This window comes from Notamacropus eugenii, chromosome 2 (assembly GCF_028372415.1).
Source record: "Notamacropus eugenii isolate mMacEug1 chromosome 2, mMacEug1.pri_v2, whole genome shotgun sequence".
Classification (NCBI taxonomy): Eukaryota; Metazoa; Chordata; class Mammalia; order Diprotodontia; family Macropodidae; genus Notamacropus; species Notamacropus eugenii.
In genome coordinates this window covers 51,096,560-51,118,515 of record NC_092873.1, presented here as the reverse complement: position 1 = coordinate 51,118,515, position 21,956 = coordinate 51,096,560, and the positions used below count along the sequence as shown (strand labels likewise).

At 43.6% G+C, this 21,956-nt stretch overlaps 2 protein-coding genes across 16 annotated transcripts in view; one reads left to right on the top strand and one right to left on the bottom strand.

Moving 5' to 3' along the window:
• Positions 1 to 1,655: 1,655 nt before the first annotated feature.
• Positions 1,656 to 17,014, bottom strand: MDH2 (malate dehydrogenase 2). Of its 2 annotated transcripts, XM_072640264.1 has the most exons (10): positions 16,843 to 16,950; positions 13,968 to 14,112; positions 9,931 to 10,099; positions 8,394 to 8,477; positions 8,137 to 8,246; positions 6,632 to 6,757; positions 5,735 to 5,812; positions 3,879 to 3,978; positions 3,382 to 3,533; positions 1,656 to 1,954 (listed from the first exon to the last, which is right to left on the bottom strand). In XM_072640264.1, exons 5-10 carry the CDS (start codon positions 8,242 to 8,244, stop codon positions 1,823 to 1,825), a joined length of 696 nt encoding a protein of 231 aa, XP_072496365.1. In that variant the 5' UTR covers positions 8,245 to 8,246; positions 8,394 to 8,477; positions 9,931 to 10,099; positions 13,968 to 14,112; positions 16,843 to 16,950; the 3' UTR covers positions 1,656 to 1,822. The 2 variants fall into 2 exon arrangements, with proteins under 2 accessions (XP_072496365.1, XP_072496364.1); XM_072640263.1 differs by lacking the exon at positions 13,968 to 14,112 and having other exon boundaries at positions 16,843 to 17,014.
• The window catches only part of STYXL1 (serine/threonine/tyrosine interacting like 1), a 59,150-nt gene continuing 54,100 nt past the window's right edge, over positions 16,907 to 21,956 (top strand). For 8 of the 14 annotated variants that reach the window (XR_011973942.1, XR_011973943.1, XR_011973944.1 and 5 more), the window contains exons 1-2: positions 16,907 to 17,130; positions 19,639 to 19,745. Coding sequence is in view for 11 of the 14 variants with exons in the window: in XM_072640254.1 (XP_072496355.1) it covers positions 16,907 to 17,130; positions 19,639 to 19,745 (331 nt within the window). In the remaining 3 variants the exon portion in view is untranslated. Of the gene's footprint in view, positions 17,131 to 17,280; positions 17,907 to 19,638; positions 19,746 to 21,956 lie in introns of those variants that run through there. The other 6 variants (XM_072640252.1, XM_072640262.1, XM_072640259.1 and 3 more) reach the window with 6 other exon arrangements.

Sequence of the window (21,956 nt, the reverse complement as noted above, 5' to 3'; positions counted from 1 at the left end):
TCAACTACAAAGGAGCATAAATGAGTTTCGGGTGGCAGTGGGGAATGATATAAGGAAACTCCGTCTTAGTGCTGTTTCTGAGACTAGCATCAGCCCTGCTGCCTATGTATTGAGAAATGCACCCATGAGGGGTGGGGACCAGCAATTGAGATTAGCCTCAGCTGTCACCCGAGTTCTGGAAACCATAATCCGCTCTACCATTGTTCCTGGATGGGGTGTGTCCATCTGTCCTCACATGGCCTCATTAATCATCTGTTTATAATTTTCCTTACCAAGGTGCTCCTCCCCAGTCACCATTTCTCTATTAGAATCTAAGTTTTTTAAGAGGGAGCAACTAGCTTCTGAATTTCTATCCCCTGTGCTTAGAACAGTAATTAATACGTTTGCATTATTCATTAACACAAGAACACAATATTGATACCTGGACAGGCTCTCCCAAATAGGATAGGGGCTTTTAAACTTTTTTTGTCACAGCCCAACCCCTTTGGTAGTCTACGGACTTGGAATCATAGACAAATTCTCAGAATCACATTACATTAAGATGTAAGCCCCCTGAGAACAGGAATTATCTCATTTTTCTATATGTACCCTAAATGCTTAGCATGTAGTGAAGTGCTTAATAAATACATTTTTTATTCATTCAAAAATATAGGATTACAAAGGAAATAAATTATGCTGAAATGGTGCTCAAAATATTTTTTTAAAAAAACAAGTACACCGAATCACAGCGAAGTCCTTGATCTTGACTGTCCCCTTCACTTTAACAGATGAGGAAACAAAAACTCAGAAAATAAATTCAGGTCAGGATCAAAATCAAGTCCAACCTGGCACAGAATCAAGAGTTCAGAGCTGGCAAAGAGACCCTAGAGTAAGCCAGCTTCTCATGGTTCAGAGCCCCAGACCTCACCCAGAGGTTCTATTCTCCATCATGGCCTATGGCAATACTAGTGCCACTCCCCCCACATCTGCAGTACTGTGATATGACAGTGACCCCAATGGTCACCACTCCGCAGGGGAGCTCCCTACAGAAGAGCTACCTACGGACCCCCTTGCCTTCCATTCCCCCAGGTCCAGCTAAGAAGAATCACATTCTGAGAAGCAGTACCGATTTGATTGATTTCAAAAAGTTGGTTGCCAGAGCTGTGAAAGTCTGTGGGGCATATTCAAGTGATGCCACATGGCTGAGAATCATGAAAACATCACAATTTGGGAAGAATCTATTACAAATTAGCCTCAGGAGAATGGAGAGCAACACACATACATGTCTCCAATGCTGACCTTTTGGAGAGAAACCATATCAAAGATGTTGCCAAGCAACCATGTGACCAGAACACAAGGTGGGCTGATTGTGTAGAAACTGTGAGAGAAGTAAATAGGACACCCGTGACTCTAAAAGCATAAACCCTGCCCCCACGTTAGACTCATTCTCCAAGGACTCAAAGGCTAGAGGAGGGTTTCCCCCAGACCACCTGTCCCAGCCACCTCTCCCCATTCCACCAAATTAAAAAATTACTGAGAAGGGCATTATGCCTTAACCAGACAGACTGGTGGGTACCTGGATCCTGACCCTGGGAATGGGGCTGGTTAGAGCCTGAGGCCATCTTGGCATTTCAGGAGAGCAAAGCAGAGAAGGCTCAGAGAAGGTACCACAGGGGGAAAAAAGATGACAGATTTTATTGATGTGCCAACATACCAATCGACAAGATTCATTACTACAATCAATCTCCTCAACGAGGATGCACTGTATATGAAATATCTTTCAAGTGACATGATGCTTTAATAAATTAAGGAAATGGGCTCCTTTTTTCAGAGTATGGCTTCCTCACTTCATGTTCTTCACAAAATCCTCTCCTTTCTTGATGGAAGCTTTCAGCTCAGGAATGGCCTCAGCAACCATCTTCTCCTCGAAAGGGGAGAGTTTGCCAATGCCCAGGTTCTTCTCGATGCCTTTTTTCTGTTAACAGAAGAAAATCAAAGGCCTTTTTGGGTATTTCAGCAACAGCATCTAATACAGCAAAACACGCCCCTCCAACCGATGACTGTTTATGCTGTAAATGATAGTTACAAAAACCTCAGAACCAGATTAAAACGGAATTGGGAAATGAACCCAGATTATGTTAACAGGTGGTTTTCTAAGCTGATACGTAGCCTCAGGGATTCTTCTACTGTAGGGGTCAGTTTGATCCCCTGTCCTAAGGGTTCCCCCAAAGATATCAATCATCCTGTGCTCCTTTCCTCCTTTACTATCACTACATAGATGACTAAGGAATGAAACTATTTTAAGATTTACCTGAGTCAATTATTGCTAGTTACTGTATTTACAAAGCACAACATAACACACAATCATATGTGACCCTCACTAAAACTCTGGGGGCTTGGCAATATTATCCCACTGCCACAGAGAGAGAAACTGAGGTACAGCAAGGTCAAGTGACTTTTCCCATACTTGAGAGTTAGGACGAATCAGGGCCACAATCTCAGGTTTTGTTCTTTTCATTAAATTAGATTAAATGGCTAAAAAATAAAAAAGCACGGATTTCTGTCCTGTTCACATCTGTGACTAAGAGAGAGCAGCCGGCTCCTTTACCTGACGCAAAAGATTCCTATTATTTATATACCAAGTGTTAGGCTGAAGAGGTCAGGACGGACTCTTCCATCACAGACCTGCTAGTACTAAACAAAGGAGCCTCTGTCATACTAAATTTCACCAGCACTGGAGTTTGTGTGGGAAAAGACCCATTTTAGCTGGTTGGAGCTGTCTGAAGCACAGGCCTGGTACTGGGCAGGCCTCACTCTCACCCATCCAGCTTATTGAGGAATCCAGAAACCAGGCCACAAGGAGGACAGGGGAGATGCCTGGGCCCTTCAGACTGAACAGATCTGAGGGGAAGGAATAAAGTAAAAACGGCTATCCACCAACTGTGAAAGGGCTGCCCAGATTTCAAAGCAATCAAGAACTCAGAAGGTCCTAAAGCCAGATGCCTCAGCAGGTAGTGGGTTCTCCCTCTGAGGTCTTCAAGTAAAAGCTGATTGCCCATGATCAAGGACACTGTGAGGCTGAACAAAGCACTGAAGTGTGTTCTTCTGGAATGAGCTGGACTGGATGACCTTTGAGGCCCCTTCCCAATCCTAAATTTCTATAGAACAGGCTGCCCCAATGAGAGGCAAAAATGGGAGGCCCAGATGTAAGCCTAAGTGACTAAGCCTGATGCCGCTAATTCTATTAAAAACCGAGGGCCTCTCTGGATCTTGTTTCATCTCCGGACATTAAAGTCTACATTACTCAGTGTAGCACCGAACTGCTACCATTATCTCAGAAAGGAAATTCTACAGCCAGAAGCTTCGGCTCTGCCAGAGCACAGGTCCATCTCTGAAACATACCCCAAGCAACAAGGGTGTGGAAAAATAGGAGCACTCTGTTTCTTCTGATCTGACAAAGGAGCATTCCACAACTCCCTCCTTCCCATTCATTGCATCCACAACAGAGAAGACAAATCTGGCACCGGCATAGGCCATTGATAGGGTAGCAGAACCTAAAAGAATAAAATCAGGTTGGTCCAGGCTAATAGTTCAACAAGGAGATGAAGGTAGAAATCAGAGACCTAAATACGGTATTTTCTGAAACTGACACCAGCACAAAATGTGCTGGTAGTCACATGCTTAGTAGTCAAAATCTCATTTGCTTTCCCCCTTTATCTTGAACACTCATGAAGAGTACCTTGCACCCCCAGCCCCTCGCCCAAAGCACTCTGGACTAGGCTTTATTGTCTGGCTCGAACACCAGTCAATTCCCCTGACCCATATGGAAGCTCACTAGCCCTAACACAGATAAGCAGAGAGCACCCTGAGCCCCAGAGATGCTGCACAAGAGAACCCACCTGCTCCAGCTTTAGCTTTGACAACCTCTGTCCCAGCCTCTTGGATCCTTCCTGTCAGGGTTTTTAGCTGATCCTCAGGAAACTCTACTTTAGGTGTGCACTGGAAACCAAAGAGATGGGGTTATTCTAAAACAACAACAGATCCTCAGCTTGCTCCTTAACAACCTCCTTTACTCCAGTGACCTGCGTTTTCAGCAGAGTAGGGGTAGGCACACCTGGACAAACAGGTCACAACTTCTCTGATTCAGGAGGTTTCTGAGAGCTGCTGTGGGACTAAGGCCCAGTCAGTGTGTGGCCCATCAGGTGAAGAGCTCCTTTAGAATTAACCTGGCTGATTCTCAGACAACAGCCCTAGAGGCCATGACCAGGCCCATACTCAAAGCCTCCAGCTTGGCAGGATCCAGGAGAGCTGGCTGGCTTTCAGGGTTCAGGATCTGTCCTACAATTGAAGTAAGATTTTACTGGAAGAGACTCTTTATCTAGATAAAAAACAGTCTTTAAAAGACTAATCTATTCAGTGCTTTCTAGAGCTATGATAAACTAGGCCCTAACTTAAGGAAGCTAGGTGGTGCCATAATCACGGAGCACTGGGCCTGGAGTCAGAAAGACTCTTCTTCCTGAGTACAAGTCTGGCCTCAGACACTTACTAGCTGTGTGACCCTGGACAAGTCACTTCACCCTGTTTGCCTTGGTTTCCTCATCTGTAAAATCAGCTGGAGAAGAAAATGGAAAACCACTCCAGTATTTTTGCCAAGAAAAGCCCAAATGGAGTGAGAGAAATTAATATTATGCTGTCACATTAATAACTAATTAATCTGAGATTTACCCTCTTCCTTTCATTTCTGTTAAGAACCAGCTCCTGAAAAGGTCAGTTTCTGAAGGGCAGGCCTGAGTGGAGAGATTACTCCTAGCTCCCAAGGCAGATATCTAGGGTGGGTGGGTTCCACCTAGCTCAGGAAGAACACTAGCCAGACAAGTCCAGATGGAAAAGGTTTCCCCTGCCCGGATGCCTTGAGGCTGCAGTCTCATGATCAAGCCTGTTCTCGATTTCTCCGCAGGAGGAGCTGAAACTTTTGGCCCATTTCCTCCCGGCATCACTGAATGTCCACCACTCAGGGTGAAGCTCCACTTGTCAGGGGAGTTCCCTTTCCGAAGGGATTTAAGGGGCTTCAGAGTCTCCCTGGGAGAATTTGGTGACCAAGAGAAACCATCAATTTATTGACTGCAAGCTAGTCTACTTAATAAATTACTAATTACCCAGTAACTCTGGGGGCTTCGTGGGTCACAGGGATCCATGAAGAGTAAGTAAGTGACACAGCAGCAGGCCTCAGCTCGGCTCCCTCACTTTCTCATGAAGCCATCCCTTCTTCAGAAGTCATAGAATGCAGTCTACATCCAGTGCTAACACGAACCGAGGCAGATTAACTGGCAAGCCTCACTAAATGAAACACAGCCCAGGCTTGACCCTGGAAGCTCAGGGTGGAAAGAATGCTGGCTTTAAATCCCACCTCTGACACTTGGATGACTGGACAACTCATTCCCCTCCTTGGGGTCATTTCCTTGTCTGTAAAAAAACGGGAGAAAGGAGACCTCAGGCAGTCTCTGGTGTCCTGTCTAGACCTATGATTCTTTGTGACCTTGGCTAAGTCCCTTCACATTTCTGGACCTCATTTTGCTCATCTTTAAATGAGGAAACTGGACCATGTAGCCTCTGATCAAGAACCTTATGATCCCTTTAGAAATCAATCTCAGGGCAAAGACTGGAGACGGCTTCCTCCTTCCCAGGTATTTTTATTAGAGAAAATTTCTTTGAGTACACTACCCAACAGGGAGCACACCCTTACCACAGCACATACCTGAGAGATCAAGGGGATGATAGTTTTCCCTGCATGGCCACCAATGACAGGGACATTGACTCGAGCTGGATCAAGGTCCTGGTGAGAATTTAAGGCTCAGTTAATTTTTAAACAGATGTTCACTTGTAAGGTTCTGCATGAACTTTTCTATAAGCCTTGCCTAATATTCATCCTGATAACACTGAGGCCCCCAAATCCACAGAGCTTTATCAAAAACAAACTCCTTTCAAAAGATAAAGGGACAGGCCACAAAGCTCAGGCCTAACACCACCTCAAAAAGCTGGCTAGAGGTGAATAAAAGAAACTAACTTTAAGGTAAGGGATCTTAACCTGGGGTCTGTGAACTTGTTTTTTAAGAAAATATTTTGATAACTATATTTCATCATAATTGTGTCTCTGGAATCCAATATATTTTGTTTTATGCATTTAGGAACATGATTCAGAGAAGGGATGCACAGGTTTTACCAGACTGCCAATGAAGCCCACGACAAGCAAAAGGTCAAGAAAGCCTGCTCTAAGGGGCCAGTTAGGTTTAAGAAAGGTTGTCTGATACACCTGTCATCCGCCACCTGGTGAACTGTCAGGGGAGCCAGGAAACATGGGTGTCATGTGACATGAAACATCAGCACATTTCCCCAGCCTTCAGGGATCCCCAATCCAAGATGCCCTCCCACTCCCACCCCATGGCAGTTCACTAGAGCTGGCAAGCTGCAAAATTCTTTTGGATGCACTAGGTTAGAATAAAGTCCTGTGACCCAGAGTGTGAAATGAGCCTCCGATCCCCAAAGAGCCTACATGACTAAAGAAACCAATCAAGACCAGTTAAATTTTAACTTAAAATTCCCTAAATCTGGCTAAGAGATAAGCTGGGAAGGTCTGAGCTGAAGTGAGTCTTACCTTCAGTTCTGCAACAAAAGTATTTGCTCTGACTATGTCCAGGGTTGTTACACCAAAGATTTTGTTAGGGTTATACACGCCTTGTTTCTTAAAAACTTCGGATGTGATCGGGATGGTAGAGTTAACCTAGAAAAGGCAACAGACAAGGTATTACTTCCCCACAGTTTTGGAGATGAGAGGGACAAAGCATCACATAAGGTACTGACTGATAAACTTTCAAATTCATCTGAGTTTAAGACGACCTGATGTTTATAAAGCTGAGAGTGCCACATTTCTTCTTGCCACACTAAGGAGAAAATATTTTGGTAGATGGTTTGCCCCTTCCAATGCCTGAAGCATCGGTGCTGGGGCTGATAAGCTCTAAAGCACAGGCTTAGACATATTTCATGGCCTTTAAAAAACTAACGTGTTAAAAAGGTGCCAACTTTAAATGTGTCTTCATCATAACCTACTCAGTCCAGGTTAGTCTGAAGCTGTGAATGCCACCCCAAAGCACAGCAGGGCCTTTTGAAGTCTAGTAACTACAACAAAATCCTTCCAGTAGCTGCAGTCCAGACCCTCAAGGAGAAAAAACTATCTAGCAGACCAGCACCAAGAAGGCATGGGAACCATCTCTAGCTACTGGATAAAGACCATCTTCCTTCACTGGGCACCTTCATTCAGTCTGTCTTTGATACTAAAATCCAAGTTTAGCTCAAATGTTTGAAAAAGCAGAATGCTCCTGCTCTAGAAGTATCCTGGGAGAAGATATCCACATATGCCTGGAGGCTGTAGGGAGGGCTGAATAGGAGCCAATAAGTCAGTGGCAGCAGAGGACAGATGAGTTAAAGAGCAATGACTAATCGTGTAGGAGGAAGACCAGACAATATTGCCAAAGAGCAAAGGGCAAAAACTGAAATCTAGTAGAGAGGGAGAAAAATGGCTGGGTGCCATTAAAGGAAGAAAACTACCTAGGTTAAATCTATTATAAACCGTCAAAGCATTAAAGGGAGTCTAATGCCAGAGAGCTGGACGAGCCAGTCCTCATTTATGGAAACCTAATAAATGTTAGGGAAACACATTCCAAGTGCCAGCACACATGGCAGCAATGAATACCGTGACTTCAGACACCACAAGAACCAATGTCTGTGATCAAGACTTCGGAGGCACCTGGGGGCCTGCCATGAAGTGAGAGGGAAGAGAACACAGCCCTAAACAAGTCTGTCCATCAGCAAGAAGACTCTGCTGAAGGACAAAGGGTTACACCCAGGTCCTGCTTCACCCAAGTTAACCCACACAAGCGTTCTTCTTTTCATAAGCTGAAGAATGGAATCATGTTCTGGTTCTGCTTAACTCCAAGGGACAACCTGTTTATGTTTGGCTGTGTTAAGATAAAATTCGATCCAAAAACAACAAACTCCAAAACAGAGACAAAACCCTAAGACAAATCCCTCCCAGCAGTGCCCTCTCTGTGCCAGGTCTACCTTATGCCTCACACTCAGCTGCCTAGGGAAAAGGATGCTTACCGGGTTTGCAATAATACAGATCATGGCTTCTGGGCAATGCTTGGCACAGGCAGCAGACAGAGTAGCCACGATTGTAGCATTGGTGTTGAAAAGATCATCACGAGTCATTCCTGGAAGCAAAGCAAAGGGGTTGGCATTTGAGTCAGCTTCTCTTCTCCCACCACTGCTGCCATCCTGGGTCCGAGTCTGGCCCTGGGGCAGGTGGGGGAGGAAGGTGGTCGTGCTGGGGGCGAAAGTAGTAGTTCTACCCAACATACCTGGCTTTCTGGGGACTCCTGCGGGAATCACAACAACGTCACAGCCCTTCAAGCAATCTGGCAGCTGCTCAGGTCCCAAGTAACCTAGGAAAAAACAGTTCACTAAAATCACACCCTTTTCTGACCCAGAGATGCTAACTTATATCTGGAAAGGAAATGGGCAAAATTCCAGCACACCCAAATGTTTCAAATGAGTAAGAGTTCATACTTTTACATATGGATCCCACTTAATGTTGTTTCCCAACAGTCTTTAAGACCCTGGCCCAACTCTATCCTATCATCCCCTACCAGTATGAGTCTAGCCTCCCCTCTTCCCAACTTCCCTGTGCTAGACCAGCTCATTCTTCACTCCCCCCTCCACCTACCTCCCCAATATGAGATGGAGAAAGGGGGGAAGGCATCATCAGTACCATTTGGCTTTGCTTCTAGGACACTTATCTGCCTCTGGTGAGTAGCAACTTTGCCTCTCACAGGCCCATCCTTTGATGGAGTCACTGACTATTAGGTAACTCGTGCTAGGATAGTCCATTCCTCACCAATAGCCCAGCTAGGTAATACAGACAAGGAAACTAAAAATGACTTGTCTAGTAACAAAACTAGGAAGAATAGAGACCTGAAGTAAATTCTGACTTCAAACCAGACGCTTTCTGTTAAAAAAATGCGATGTCTCAATTGTCTCCTGAGACAAGTATATCTGCAAGTTTAGAATGGACCCAAATGTAATGGCAATTTAAATGGGAAGATCTTTCCCATTCATTAATAGACCCATGTGACCTGCCTGGGTCACATGGAAATCTGAGTCACGTGAAACCTGTGGTGGGAGGAGCTTGTTTGAAGGGGTAGAACAGAAAGAGCAGAGCTGAGAGGAAATTTGGTCAGAGCTAGGAAGGATGTAGGCAAGCAGGCAGCTGGCTAGCATGAGTTTAGGGCAGGTGGTTTGTGGGAAGCTTAGCAGGGGGGGAAGGCTTGGGGCTCGTGTTGTCCTCTGCATTGTTACTGTGTATAGATTTTTGTTGCTGTGATGGATTTGGCTTCTTGGTGTCTGAATAAATGTTTTCGTTCTGTCTTCCATGTGGAGAGTCTGTTATATTTCACGATTCAGAATGGTGCCGAGATATTCATGGCCACTGCAGACACTGTGAATATCACATTGGCGCTACATAAAATCCCTAAAGTCAGTGATAGACAAAAGATTATTATAATAGTCCCAGAAAGGGGTGACTAGAGCAGCCTGGATTCTAATTTTTCACATCATAAGCTTTAGGAGACTAGCTCAATTAAAATGCAACAAAGTTTTTTAGACATTGCTGCTTAAGGAGGTTTCTGCCTGTTAAAGCTCAAACATGGTTCAAGCATTTAACTTTAAAGTCTATATTAACAATGAAGCTTTAAGATTGTAAATGTCTGATTAAAACTAAAAATCACATGCTAAGTATAGACCGAGACCAACTCAAGCCCTCTGACTCCAAAGTAAAAGGGTCATTCACTCACTCAAAATAGAAGTCAAGTACAGATGCTGTGGGCTCACTGGCAGTACCTTTTACAGTTGCTCTGGTCTCAATGTGGCTCAAATCAGCTGCTACACCAGGGGTATGAGCAATGTCATAGAGAGTCAGACGGCTCACCAAAGGGCTATTCTTCAGCAGCAGCGAAAGTGGCTGTCCAATTCCTCCAGAAGCACCTAGCACAGCTACTTTTGCATTATTCTAGAAAAAGGAAAAAAGGAAAGAAAAACAATACCAACAGATTCATAAGAAGGCATAAAAATTCCTACATGGAAGCTATGCATCACGCTCAGTAGAAAAAAAGAATATTCAGATAATGTCTAACAGCCAAGCTGCCAGAAAAAGAGTTGCTGTTTTAAATAGCATGTATATGATGATCATATAAATGAGCAGCCAGGAGGCACAGTGGACAAAGAACCAGGAAGAAGTGAATTCAAATCTAGCTGTCAGACCCTGGGCAAGTCACTTTACCCTGTTTGCCTCAGTTTCCTCATCTGTAAAAAGACAGAGAAGGAAATGGCTCCGGTCTCTTTGCCAAGAAAACTCCAAATAAGGTCATGAAGAGTATGACTGAAATGACCAAACACCACCACCACATGATGGTCTTGTTCAACTTGACACTATCTTAGTCATAACCCTAGTGAAGAAGGGACCTAGACTTCCTCTGTAGGTACAGCAGCCCCCGGCACCTCAGCAGCTATTGCCACCAAAGTCCTTGGCTCCTTCAAGTGGTTCAACATCAGAAACAGAAATGGATTCATCAATGGAAATGACATTGTACCACCTGTTTTGTCACTGAGCCCTAAAGACCATAGAACCTTTCCATTTAATTTGTACCAGAAACTAATCTACTAAGGGCAGTGTCTGTCCCTTCGAGAGAATCTGAGGTCCTTGAGAGCAGGGTTGTTTTACTTTGTATTTCCAGTGTTCAGCATATACTGAGCCTTTAACAAATGCCTTTTTCTTTCACTCATTCATCTCCAACTAAAACCGTATCTATGGTAAATTTAAGTTAAGGCCAGCCCCTCAGAAACAATTCTGTTCCATGGCAGAAGTCAATTAGACAGCAGTTCCTTAGGCAAAGGAGTATCAAAATGCTTTTGTTCCACTGAGGCTACCATAAGATTGTTCTACTTCCTTACCATTTCACTAATCTTGGGAGTTCTCAGCTAACTGAATCTCTGACATGATCTTGGAAGAAAAAAATTCATTCTACCCCCTAAGGTGAGGAAGCAAATACTTTTTGCTCTCTATATAATAAAAGGCATGACAATATGGTTCAAAGGCCCATCATGTATTAAAAGATGCTAACTGAAGACACACTAGCTCCATTCTGCACCTACTTGTCAGTCCACTGGAAGGATCTCAAAGGTGCTTTAAAACAAAGCCCTAAACTCAATTTGAGGATGTCATTAGTAGAGGGAATTTCCCAATCCTGAAACTCCTTTTCCCAATGCACCTCATCAACCACTCATTCTTCAGTTATCTGAGAAGTTCAGGGACTTCCCCTAATTTCAACAACTAGTATGTGTCTGAAGCCAAACCTGAACCCAAGCCTTCTTGTCCCCAAGGTCAGCTGTCTCTCCCTAGTGCCCAGCTGCTCACTGAGAGACAACTGGCCAGAAAATCAGGGCAGAAAACAGGGACAGGAATAAAGCTGAGCTAGTTCAAGTTGGGCTATGTGGGCTTCTCCCCAGGTCAGCATGGTCAAGCATCAAGGAGACCATGAAACATCCAGATCAACTGACAAGTATTGATTAAGGAGCCTCTGTGTGGAAGGTAGGTACCGCCAGGGGCTGGGGTTAGAGTCAAATACAATATGCATGCTCTCAAAGTGCAACCTTGTATACTACATACAAGCCCCACTGTCTACAAGGGATCATAATCTGAGGATCAGAGCAGGCTTCCCAGAGGATGGGAGTTTTGGACTAAGAGGGAAATAGAAAAGTGGAAAGAGGGTGGGATCTGGAATCAGAGAACATGGGTTCAAACCCCTGGCTCTGCTTTTTATGTAACTCAGAAACACTTAAGCCAAGACAAGAATGTTGGAGTCAGAGGACTCTGGGTCAGATTCCAACCCTGCTACTTGCTACAGTTTGTTCAAGTCAGTTTCCTTATCTGTAAAATGAGAGGGTTGGACTAGGTGGCTCCTCTGAGCCCTTTCAGGTCCAAATGGATGATTCTAAGAGGCTGGTGAGGAGTGAGACCATTCCAGACATGGGGTACGAGTAGTTTTTGTTCAAAAGCATGAAAGTGGGAAATCAAATACTTAGCTTAGGGCCAGTGGGGCTGAAATATGACTGAGTGGAGTGTGGAAAGGCAAGTTGGTGAAAGATTAGTAAGGGCTTTAGGAATAAGCTGGGGAGGAGTGTGCATTTTACTCAAGACATTTCTTGACCTCCGGTCATGGCATCCATCCTCCTCATTTTACAGGCCCTGAGAGGAAGAGTGACTTGTCCAAACTGACACAGGCAGTAAGTGATGGAACCAGGATTCGCATAGAGGTCCTCTCACTCTAGCTGCTTGGAGAGGCAGATGGTTCACATATTTTAACCAAACTGTGACTTGTGATGGTGTGAGGAACCCGCTATAAAATTTACATTCTTAGAGGTCTAAGTACTATTATTCTTATGTTCCAGATGAGAAAACTGAGGCCTAACTAGAAAGGGTCAGAGAAATGGTTCAAACACAGGGTTCCTACTTACTGCCAATTGGCTGAAAACATTTTCTTTCTTTATTTGCATCTTCAAGAACCAAGGCTGTGGGTGGAGCCTGTCCCCTCTTATAAATGCTTATTGCACTGTTCCAAAGTGATCTTTATTGACAACAGCAAGGATTAGGGATTTGGGGGTTTTTGGGGGTTTTTTTGGCCCACAGCTGTGACTTAAACTGTGTAGATAAAGAATTTGTGGTGAGCAAACTCCCTTCACCTAGAACAGCAGGATTTCAACTAAAGGGTCTAAGAACAGTTGACTGGTACCAAGAAGAGGACAGAAGATTTGCTCAGGGACATGCAGGCAGGAGGCTATGGGAGCCACAACAGGCTGCTAGGCTTGTTTTCTATCCACAACACCATTCTCTATTAGTGTTAATCAAGAAAGAGCAACAGATTCTCCCAGCTGATGTGACAAATTGAAGTACAAGTACTATCATTCCCAGCACCCACCAACACCACAAGAATCTGACTGGTCCAAGGTCTCACAGCTGGAGCCTGCACCTGGGACTTCAAACTCCAAGTCACAGATCCTTTCCACTATATCCTACAAATTCAGTATCACTGCATGTAAAAGACTTGGCTAAATGCAACACTAAGGTACCATTTAGATAAACAAATGAAGTATTAAGCAACTGAAAGTATTCAGTAAATGAATTCACTTCACAGATGTTACCTGACAAATCCCATAGTAGTAATAAACTTTCTAACTAAAATGGAAAGCTTAACAGAGTCCCAAGGAATGAATGAATGAATTAGCATGTATTATGCACTTATTATGTGCCAAACACTGTTCTATGTGTTGGGGATTCAAACAGAAAAAGCCAGACAATCTTTGCTCTCAAGGACCTTACACTCTAATCAGGGGAGAGAGTGCATAAAAGTTCATTTGTCAGGAAGACGTAAAGTCCTGAAGTTCCTAAGGGTGCAAGAGTGGAGCAAACAGCAAAACCCAGAGGTTCTCAGGTTACTTAAACAGTTAAGATGACAGTGCAGGGGGTTGCTGGGAATAACGACAGGGCACTCCATCTCATCAGAAAGAACAATTGGGAGAGTTCAAGCTCTGTGAGCAGTCAAGCAGTCAAGGCAAAGAGGTAGAGTTCTTGACATTTGATCATTAAGGCGGCTTCTAAGAAAGACAAAATCGGGGGAAGGGAAAGATATTGGAACAGGTGATTAGTCCCCCTGAGTGCCGACAGTTCTTCTTGACCATCCTAGAGGAGATGCTGGGAGAGGTAAGGGGTGAAGGAAGAAGGCAAGAGAGGTTGGGAATGGACTCATGTTTACTAAATGCCTATTAAGTGTTTGACCTGGTTCTGGGTGTTAAGACAAATTTTGTTTCATTTTGAAACTTACTAAATGCTGCTGCCTCTGTGCTTACAGCCAATCTCCGACATTTCAACTTGGCAGGCGTTAAAAAGGAAAGTGATAGGGAAGCTGCATGACACACACTCCTGAATGCCAGTTACAACATGTCCAAACTGAGCTCCCCATTTACATCCTAAAAGGACATAACCAAGAATAATGACTTGCTTATTGAGAAGAGAGTCATTTTATTTATTTGAAGTTTTTTATTCTTCAAACACCACTTACACTTGAGGAAACCCCCAAATGGGTCAGACCCTCCCCACTCTTTAGGTTCCAAGTACAACCTCTCTTGTTATTTCTCTTCTCTCCTCTCCTAAGAGCCAGTTACAGGTCACAGAGCTAGTCAGTGGTAGAAAATCAAAACAAGATCTTTTTCAAACATAAAATTCTGTTGATCTTTAGTTTCTATATTACCTAAACTCTCCCTGGGGCCCTCATCACTTCCTTTCATCTTTAGAATTTAGTAAAATGCCTTAATAGAGCTTAGCAATCTAATAACTTCAACTACCAAAAGCATGGTCAATACATAGTTTAAAAAAAAAAAAAAAAGGCCTCCAGTCAAAATACAAAACTCCATTCAGTAAAGCTTATGTACTCTAGTAGCAGGACAAGTCCTCATTCAGGGTCAATTTTCACTAAGAATTTTAACAAATTTAATTAGACGGCTTTCAAATACACAGCAGATTAGTAGTAAATCAGAAAGTGGTTGTCTGCTCCAGCTGGAAATCTCATAGCTAAAGGATAAGGACCACTGATGGTGAAGGAGGACCCAGAAAAATAATACAGAACAAAGATGACGCTGGTACAGAGATAAGGTGCCCTATGTACCCTCCCATATCCTGAAAGTACACATTACTAAGCAGCATAAACAATGTGCATATATAATGTTGAATCATTAAGAAAAGATTACGTTCTATGCCCTACATTTAGCAAGGAGGGAAAAATTTATAATAAATTTTGGAAAGATTATTATCCAAAGTGGTTTGAAATTTATCTGGAATATTCAGCTACATAGATATTATAACTAGTTCTGGGCAGATTTTATTGTACCACTTTTTGAACTGCTAAACATTTCAGGGATGTTCCTCTTACCTTCCCAACTAGATCATTAATTCCACCAGGGAAGAATGATCTTTTTGTTTCTTTATTCTTTGTGGGGCAAATAAAAGGTATTCACTGCAGAAAGTTACTGATTGGTTCATTCATACCAAAGCATTATCTTTTCAAAAGCAAGTCAACTAAGAATGATATATCATTCATTTACTGAAGCAAGAAGCAAAACCCTAACATTCTAGTCTACTTTTTGATAAAGGACTCCTCCCACAGACCTGGAGCTACTATCTGAGAAAATCAGAGAAGGACCAGGCTTATGTGGAAACTGGGGTCCAGATAGGAGAAATAACTTGCCCCAAAAAGGTGAAGTTAAAAATAAGCTGATGTTTCCAGGGATCCAGGACATTACTTTCTCTTTCCACCCTCCTACAATAAGCTCCATTTACCCTCAACAATAATCTCAAAAAGCATCTGGTAACTTCCAAATAGAAACCAGGGTTTCTGGGACAGTTTCTCCACTGGAGTCCTATAGCCCAGGAAGGAATTAAGGTGGTAGGTAAACCAATCCTTACCCCAAGTTCCTGGGGACCAAGGGGCAATAACTGTGGCAAAAGACTGTCTTTGGGAGGGTTCATACAGGGGAGATGTCTTGGTGTCTAGAAGGTATTTGGAGGTCTCCAGGACACCCTCTCCACTCAAATAAGTCACACCTTGAATTCTTTACAACTCCCCCATACAGCTAAAGTATTAGACTTGGGGCCAGAAAGGCTTGGATTCAAATCTAAATTTTGAATCATCTGCTGTGTTTCCTCATGTAATAGATGGTCCAGACTAGTCAATGATTTGCCTGCTGCCAGCTGATAAATGAGAGCCAGAGAAGAATGCTGATATTGGTAGTGGTGAGGGGTGGTTGGGGGAGAGAATAACCTATTTGCACAAAAATATTTATAGCAACTTTTTATGGTGGCTAAGAAATGGAAATGAGAGGATGTCCCTCAATTGGAGAACTGCTGAAAAACTTGTAGCATATTACGGTAATAAAATACTCAGAAGAACAAGATGACTTCATTAAAACCTGGAAAGACTTATATGAATAGATACAAAGTGAAGTGAGCAGAACCAGGAGAACAATGTATACAGTAACGGCAACATTGTATGATGACAGCTGTATTATCCAAGACACTCCCAAAGGACTCCTGATAAAATGCTCTCCACCTGCAGAGAAAGAACTGACTGACGTCTGAATACCGACGGAAGTATACTATTTTTCTCTTTCTTTCTTCGGGTCTTCTTGCACAAAATAACTAATATGGAAATGTTTTACAGGATTGCACATGCATAACCTATATCAGATTGCTTGCCATCTCAGGAATGGGGGGGGGGGGGGGGAGGAGAAAGGAAGGATAGAATTTGCAACTCAAAACTTTAAAAAAAATGTTAAAAATAATTTTGGGGAAGAAATAAAATATTATTTAAAAAATAAGACCTGAATTCAAATCCTTCCTATGAGTCATCCTGAGACCTGCGGCAACCTCCTTCCCCCTGCCACCGATGAGTCCCTTGGAGAGGAGCAATGGGAGGAGGGTCTCCCCTTTGAGGGCAGTACGGACTGGGCCGGGCTCTTAGCAAGCACCTTATAAAGAAGTTCCCTTCCTCAGTTTCCCGGGAACTCACACGCCCCCAGTCTTGTTAGCTATAATCCTACGACTCTGTGACGTTCCCGGGCCTCCCCCGACCAAAGTTTCCCTCTCTGGAAAGGGCACGGCGGGCCTCTCCGGGCAGAACCTCGGGGCCTGCTGGGCCTCCTTACCTGCGCCGAGGTGCTTAGGCCGCGGCGGAGGGCGGCGCCCACGGGGCGGGCGAAGGACGACAGCATGGTGGGGACTGACCGAGGGCGCGGGCCGGTGCCGGGAAGGAGAGCGGCCTGTGACTCCAACGACCTCCACTACGCACGAAGCACGCAAGCGCGTACGCACACACGCAATCACGCCACAGCCTCCTTCAGCTCTCGGACTCCAATCCCACGCGATTTGCCGCAGTCTTCGGGCCACGCCTCCCTCCTTCTCTGGCCAGACTGGGCCAGGTTCAATCTCGAGAGGTCAGCCTTCCAAATCCCGCGACATCTCCAAGACGTTTTCCCCTCCCCTTCCTCCCCTCGCTGGCCGGCCTGCTACCAAGGTTGAAAGGGACGAAGCGAAGGAGATTCAAATCACGCGAGAGTTGGGAGGTCTGGTGGGATTGACCTAGCAACCGTCCAGCATTTGGTCCTTAGCAACCAGTTGCTGGCGGAAGCAGAGGAGGAAGCGGCGGCGGCGGAGGCTGAGGCAGGAGGGAGAAAGGAGGGAGGGAGGGAGGGAGGGAGGGAGGGGAGGGGAGCGCTAGCTATACTAAATAATAATAATAACAGTAATAATAGATGGCCATGAAGAATACAAAGGTGAATCCAGGCAAGGACTGGGCCTCCATCCCGGTCGGAGCAGGGGCGCGGCGGGGCCCAGCGTCCGGTCTGGCCAAAGGCGTCACCGAGGGCCCGAGGCCCGAGCCGCCGCCTTCCTGTAGAATCGGTGCCCTTTGCTCTCTTCGGTAGCTTATTTTATGCATTTAAAGACCCGATGCTGAGAAGGGCTCCTTAGGCCGGAGGGCTCCGGGACACCCGAAAGATCTTAGCCGGGCCCCAAGGGGTCCGGGCGTGCGACCTCTGGCGCTAACGCAAGTCCGCATGGTCTGCCGCTCACAGCCTTGGAGAAGTGCCCAGAGCACCGAGAGATTAAGTACTTTCTCAAAGCCACCACCCAGGTTGTGTTAGAGGTAGAACTTGAACCCAGATCTCCCCAGCTTCCAGGCCTCTGTTAACACCATCGCTGCCTGTCCCAGGTAACTAATAAGAGGTGACTAAAAGGGCCGTGGACCGACTAGATCCAATTGTGGGAGCATGGGGAATCAGCATGCCCCCAGAACTTTCCTCCCGGAAGACATTCACACATCTACATCACTTCCAGATACGAACCATGTATAGAGAGAGTTATGTATAACCTTTACTCTCTCCTGGTGAAATGGAGCATGTGCCGAGTTGTTTTTTCTTTTCATTATATACACCTTTATTTATTTAGACACTGGTTAAGGACCCGACTGGAATGTTTGCTAGGAGAGTATTTTTTGTTTGTTTTTGAAGTAGTAATCCGCAGCAAGTCCTGATTTCAAAACCAGCACACGCTCCATTGAACAAGCAGTTCCATGCACCAGCAATGGGATCATAGGCTGGTTTTGAAATCAGGATTTACTGCCACTTACTACCTGTATCAAATGGCTTTTAGTTTCCTCATCTGTAAAGATGAAGGACTTGGAACATATAATATGGAAATACCTTCCAACTCTAAGTCTATGATCCTGTTAATCAGTGGTCAATATATATGTGCATATTCTTTTAACAACAAAATGGATATAGGACACTTTTCTTAATTAATCAATCATTAAAGTATTTTAAAGTCCAAAAAATAAAACAAGCTTCTTAAGAAGCTTACATTATAGAACTCTTAAGAAATTGTTGTTTTTAGTTTCAGTTTGTGTTAACTAGAAAAAAAGGATATGACCTCTACAAACCTAAATTTCAGTGGCAGATGAGATACAGTATTAAAAAGTCATAATGTTCTGCCTTTTAAAAAAAGACATTAAAGTAACAGTGGGGAATTAGAAACAGTGATCTTGGCTTCTCATAAGCCTGGATTTTGTTTATTTTTTATTGTGAATAAGAATTTTTAAATTTTTACTGGTGCCTTTTGTTGTTATATCTCATTCATTTCCAGACATTTCCTTTCCTTCCCCCATGCAGTGAGCCATCCCCTATAACAAATATTAGGAAAGAAAAAGAAAAAAAATTAATAAAATCAACCAACATCTTGATTATGTTTGACAGTATGGAGAATAAGATTTTAACAGAACTTTTATATTAGATAAATGACTTAAAATTATAGCTAATCATTGACTGTAGAGCCCCAAATATCTTTCTGATCATTCTATATCCTACCTAGTCACATATATGCATATATATATACATATATGGATATGTACTGTGCATATATATATGTACATACATATGCATGTATATGCAAAGTTCAAGTGGTTCAGTCATTTTTCAGTCATGTCCGACTCTTTTCGACTCCATTTGAGGTTTTCTTCAAAAAGATACTGGAGTAGTTTGCTATTTCCTTTCTCAGCTCATTTATAGATGAGGAAACTGAGGCAAATAGGGTTAAGTCACTTGCCCAAGGTCACATAGCTAGTGAGTGTCTGAGGCCAAATTGGAACTCTGGAAGATGAGTCTTTCCGATTGCAAGCCCGGTACTTTATCCACTGCACCACCTACTTGCTGCATAATGCAAGTTCATCTTGCTTAATACAATATTTTTTTTTTAAACATTCTTCACTGAAGATGCTACATTTTTAATTCTTTGAAGTTGCTTCTTACGGACATTCAAATGATTCTTTGTTTCTCTAACTTAATAGCTTAAGAAGTAGAGATTTGAATTGATCTATTGCTTCGTAGTAAATGACTTTTTTAAGGTGGAAAGAAATATATTTATGCAAGTTCCTTATTGTCTCTTCCCAGTAGAATGGCTGGATTCCTTTTGTGTGAGCCAACAATGCTTTACAACATCTTGAATCAGACAGCAAAGCACTCCAGATTAGCAGAGACCAACTATCTCTATTTACTAGGTAAGTCAGACACTCGTTTACTATTCGTTTGTTGTATAGAATTGATCACTGAACATCTGGGACATGTGAGATCCTAAACTTGTCCATGCTGAGAAGAATGAATACAGAGATGCATAAGACCAGGTTCAATAATGTCTCTCCTCCCTGTCCAGCTTAAGCAGAGGGAGAGGAATGGTGCAAGGATAGATCTGGCCAGAAAGAGATGCCTCCAGAGAGCATTGCTATAAAGTGAACTGACCCAGTAGCCTGGTCTGAGTGAGGCAGCCTGTAAAGGTCACATGTCTGAGGGAAGGGCTAGAGGCAAGTGGGGAGTTTGGGGAGACAAGAGTCAGTTCTCCTGAGGTGGTGAGCAGGTTAGGCTTAGAAGCAGAATATGGTAGTGTCAAGATCCACTGTGGGAAGCAAAGGAACCTGGGCCAAGGTTAGATAAAAGTCCAAGGAAGCCAGGGGTCCAGAGGAGTTTTAAGTTCATGCAAAAGGTATATTTTTCTAGTTTGTTTTGCTCCTTAGTGTTTGGGGCATCCCTACTAATCTTGGTCTTCTGAATAAATTTTAACTGTTGACATCTTCCTGCCACTGTGTGTGTTTCCTATATGAGAAACAATGGAGTTTGCAAGGCAGTAGCTACTCTAGAATTTATATTCTGTGAAAATGTACAACAATGATGGTAATACAAAATAGAGTGTTGTTAATGGACAGGATATCTTATGAATTATCAATTTTCCACAATACTTGGGGCCAAAAGAACCTCATTCACTGAGGGAAATTTTCTGACCTACACTCCCCCAAAGTAGGTGAATATGAACTCACTGCATAATGATGTGATCTAGTTTGGGAAGATTTTTTTCCAAGCACTGGTGGCATCTCAATTTAGTGGGAGAGGTAGAAGGCCAAGAAATAGGATGGTCATAGCCTGGAAGAGACAACAGAAAGGATAGTGTCAGGGAGATGGCCATGGAGGAGAGTTTCCTGTCTGGTTCCTAAGATGTCAGCCCTCTAGACTCCCAAGCCAAAAGAGGGCAATGTTCTCTAGTTTTCTGTGCCAAGAGAACTAAGTATTTGATCAACTGCTGTGCTGAGATTGAAAGGGCAGTGATGAAGCTGAACAGCTTTGAATTCTGATTTTCAGCCCTGGTACCATGTGTGACCTGGCCATCACTCCCCATTGAGGAGATGGAAGGATTAATTAGGAAGCAGGGGAGCACCTTCCAGGATACATTTGGAGGTGACAGACTGTGGCATAGGTGTCAAGAATGTCAACTAACTCATTGAATTCCTTATATTTCCGTAGTTTTTCTGTTTCAATTAAATTCCTTGTGCTCTGATTTTGTGTGCCACCCAGCACAGACAGGTACATTGGTGGGGGCTCTGTGGACTTAAATAGAGAATGCTCTTAACAATACCATGAACCTGAGTATAGGCAAAAGGGGTGCTTTTTTTTTGTTGGGGCCCATCTGGGATTAATTTCTTTTTTTTTATTGAATAAGTCTATTTTTGTCAAGCTAAGATTCCTTGCTCTGGAACTTCAGAACTTCTCTAGAACACCTTTCCTTTTTTTTCTTTCTAGGCTTTAATTTGATGGCACAGTTTAACAGTACACCTCTTACAGGGCAGAGCAGTTGTTTTAAGTAATTGTTATACTGTTGAATGCCAAAGTATCACTGACATTTTATTGTATATTGCTGAAATGACCTCATGGAATTCTCACTGTAAATTACATTCTTGAATCCTGGAATGATCACCGTGATTATTCTGCTGGTGGAAAACCATAGGATTTGGTCTCCCCTGAGTACTGACTCCTAACTGTGGGCCCTTCAGGGAGATGTAAAGTGCTGCTTGATAAGGTATATGGGAATAGTTGTAGTGTGTCAGCTGCCAGACAGAGTAGAACATGCCAGGATCCCCAGAGAGGTTACTGTGATTGGTGCCATTTGGGAACAAGATGTTAAACTCTCTGCTGCTAACCAAGAGATGGCAAGACATTTTAAAGCCTTCTTGCTGAAAGAAGGATGAATTGGGAATAATAATATTGTTGTGTTCATCCTTTATTTCGAAGAAGACCATGACATCAGAGAAATAATGACATAACTTGCACTTGACTCTATTTTGAGTGAGGGAGCACTGTGCAAGGTTACCAGCCTCACTTTCTCCTCCTGAGCCATCTGGATCCAGTGGCCAGATATTCATCAGGATGCCTGGAGATGGTCCAGG

Excerpts from the sequence above, each read along its gene's own strand:
- MDH2 (XM_072640263.1), bottom strand. The coding sequence starts at position 16,908 with ATGCTGTCGTCCTTCGCCCGCCCCGTGGGCGCCGCCCTCCGCCGCGGC. Across the intron at positions 8,247-8,393 it reads AGGAGTCCCCAGAAAGCCAG|GAATGACTCGTGATGATCTT; the intron begins GTATGTTGGGTA and ends CTTTGCTTCCAG. Across the intron at positions 6,758-8,136 it reads TCTGTATTATTGCAAACCCG|GTTAACTCTACCATCCCGAT; the intron begins GTAAGCATCCTT and ends TGCCTTTTCTAG.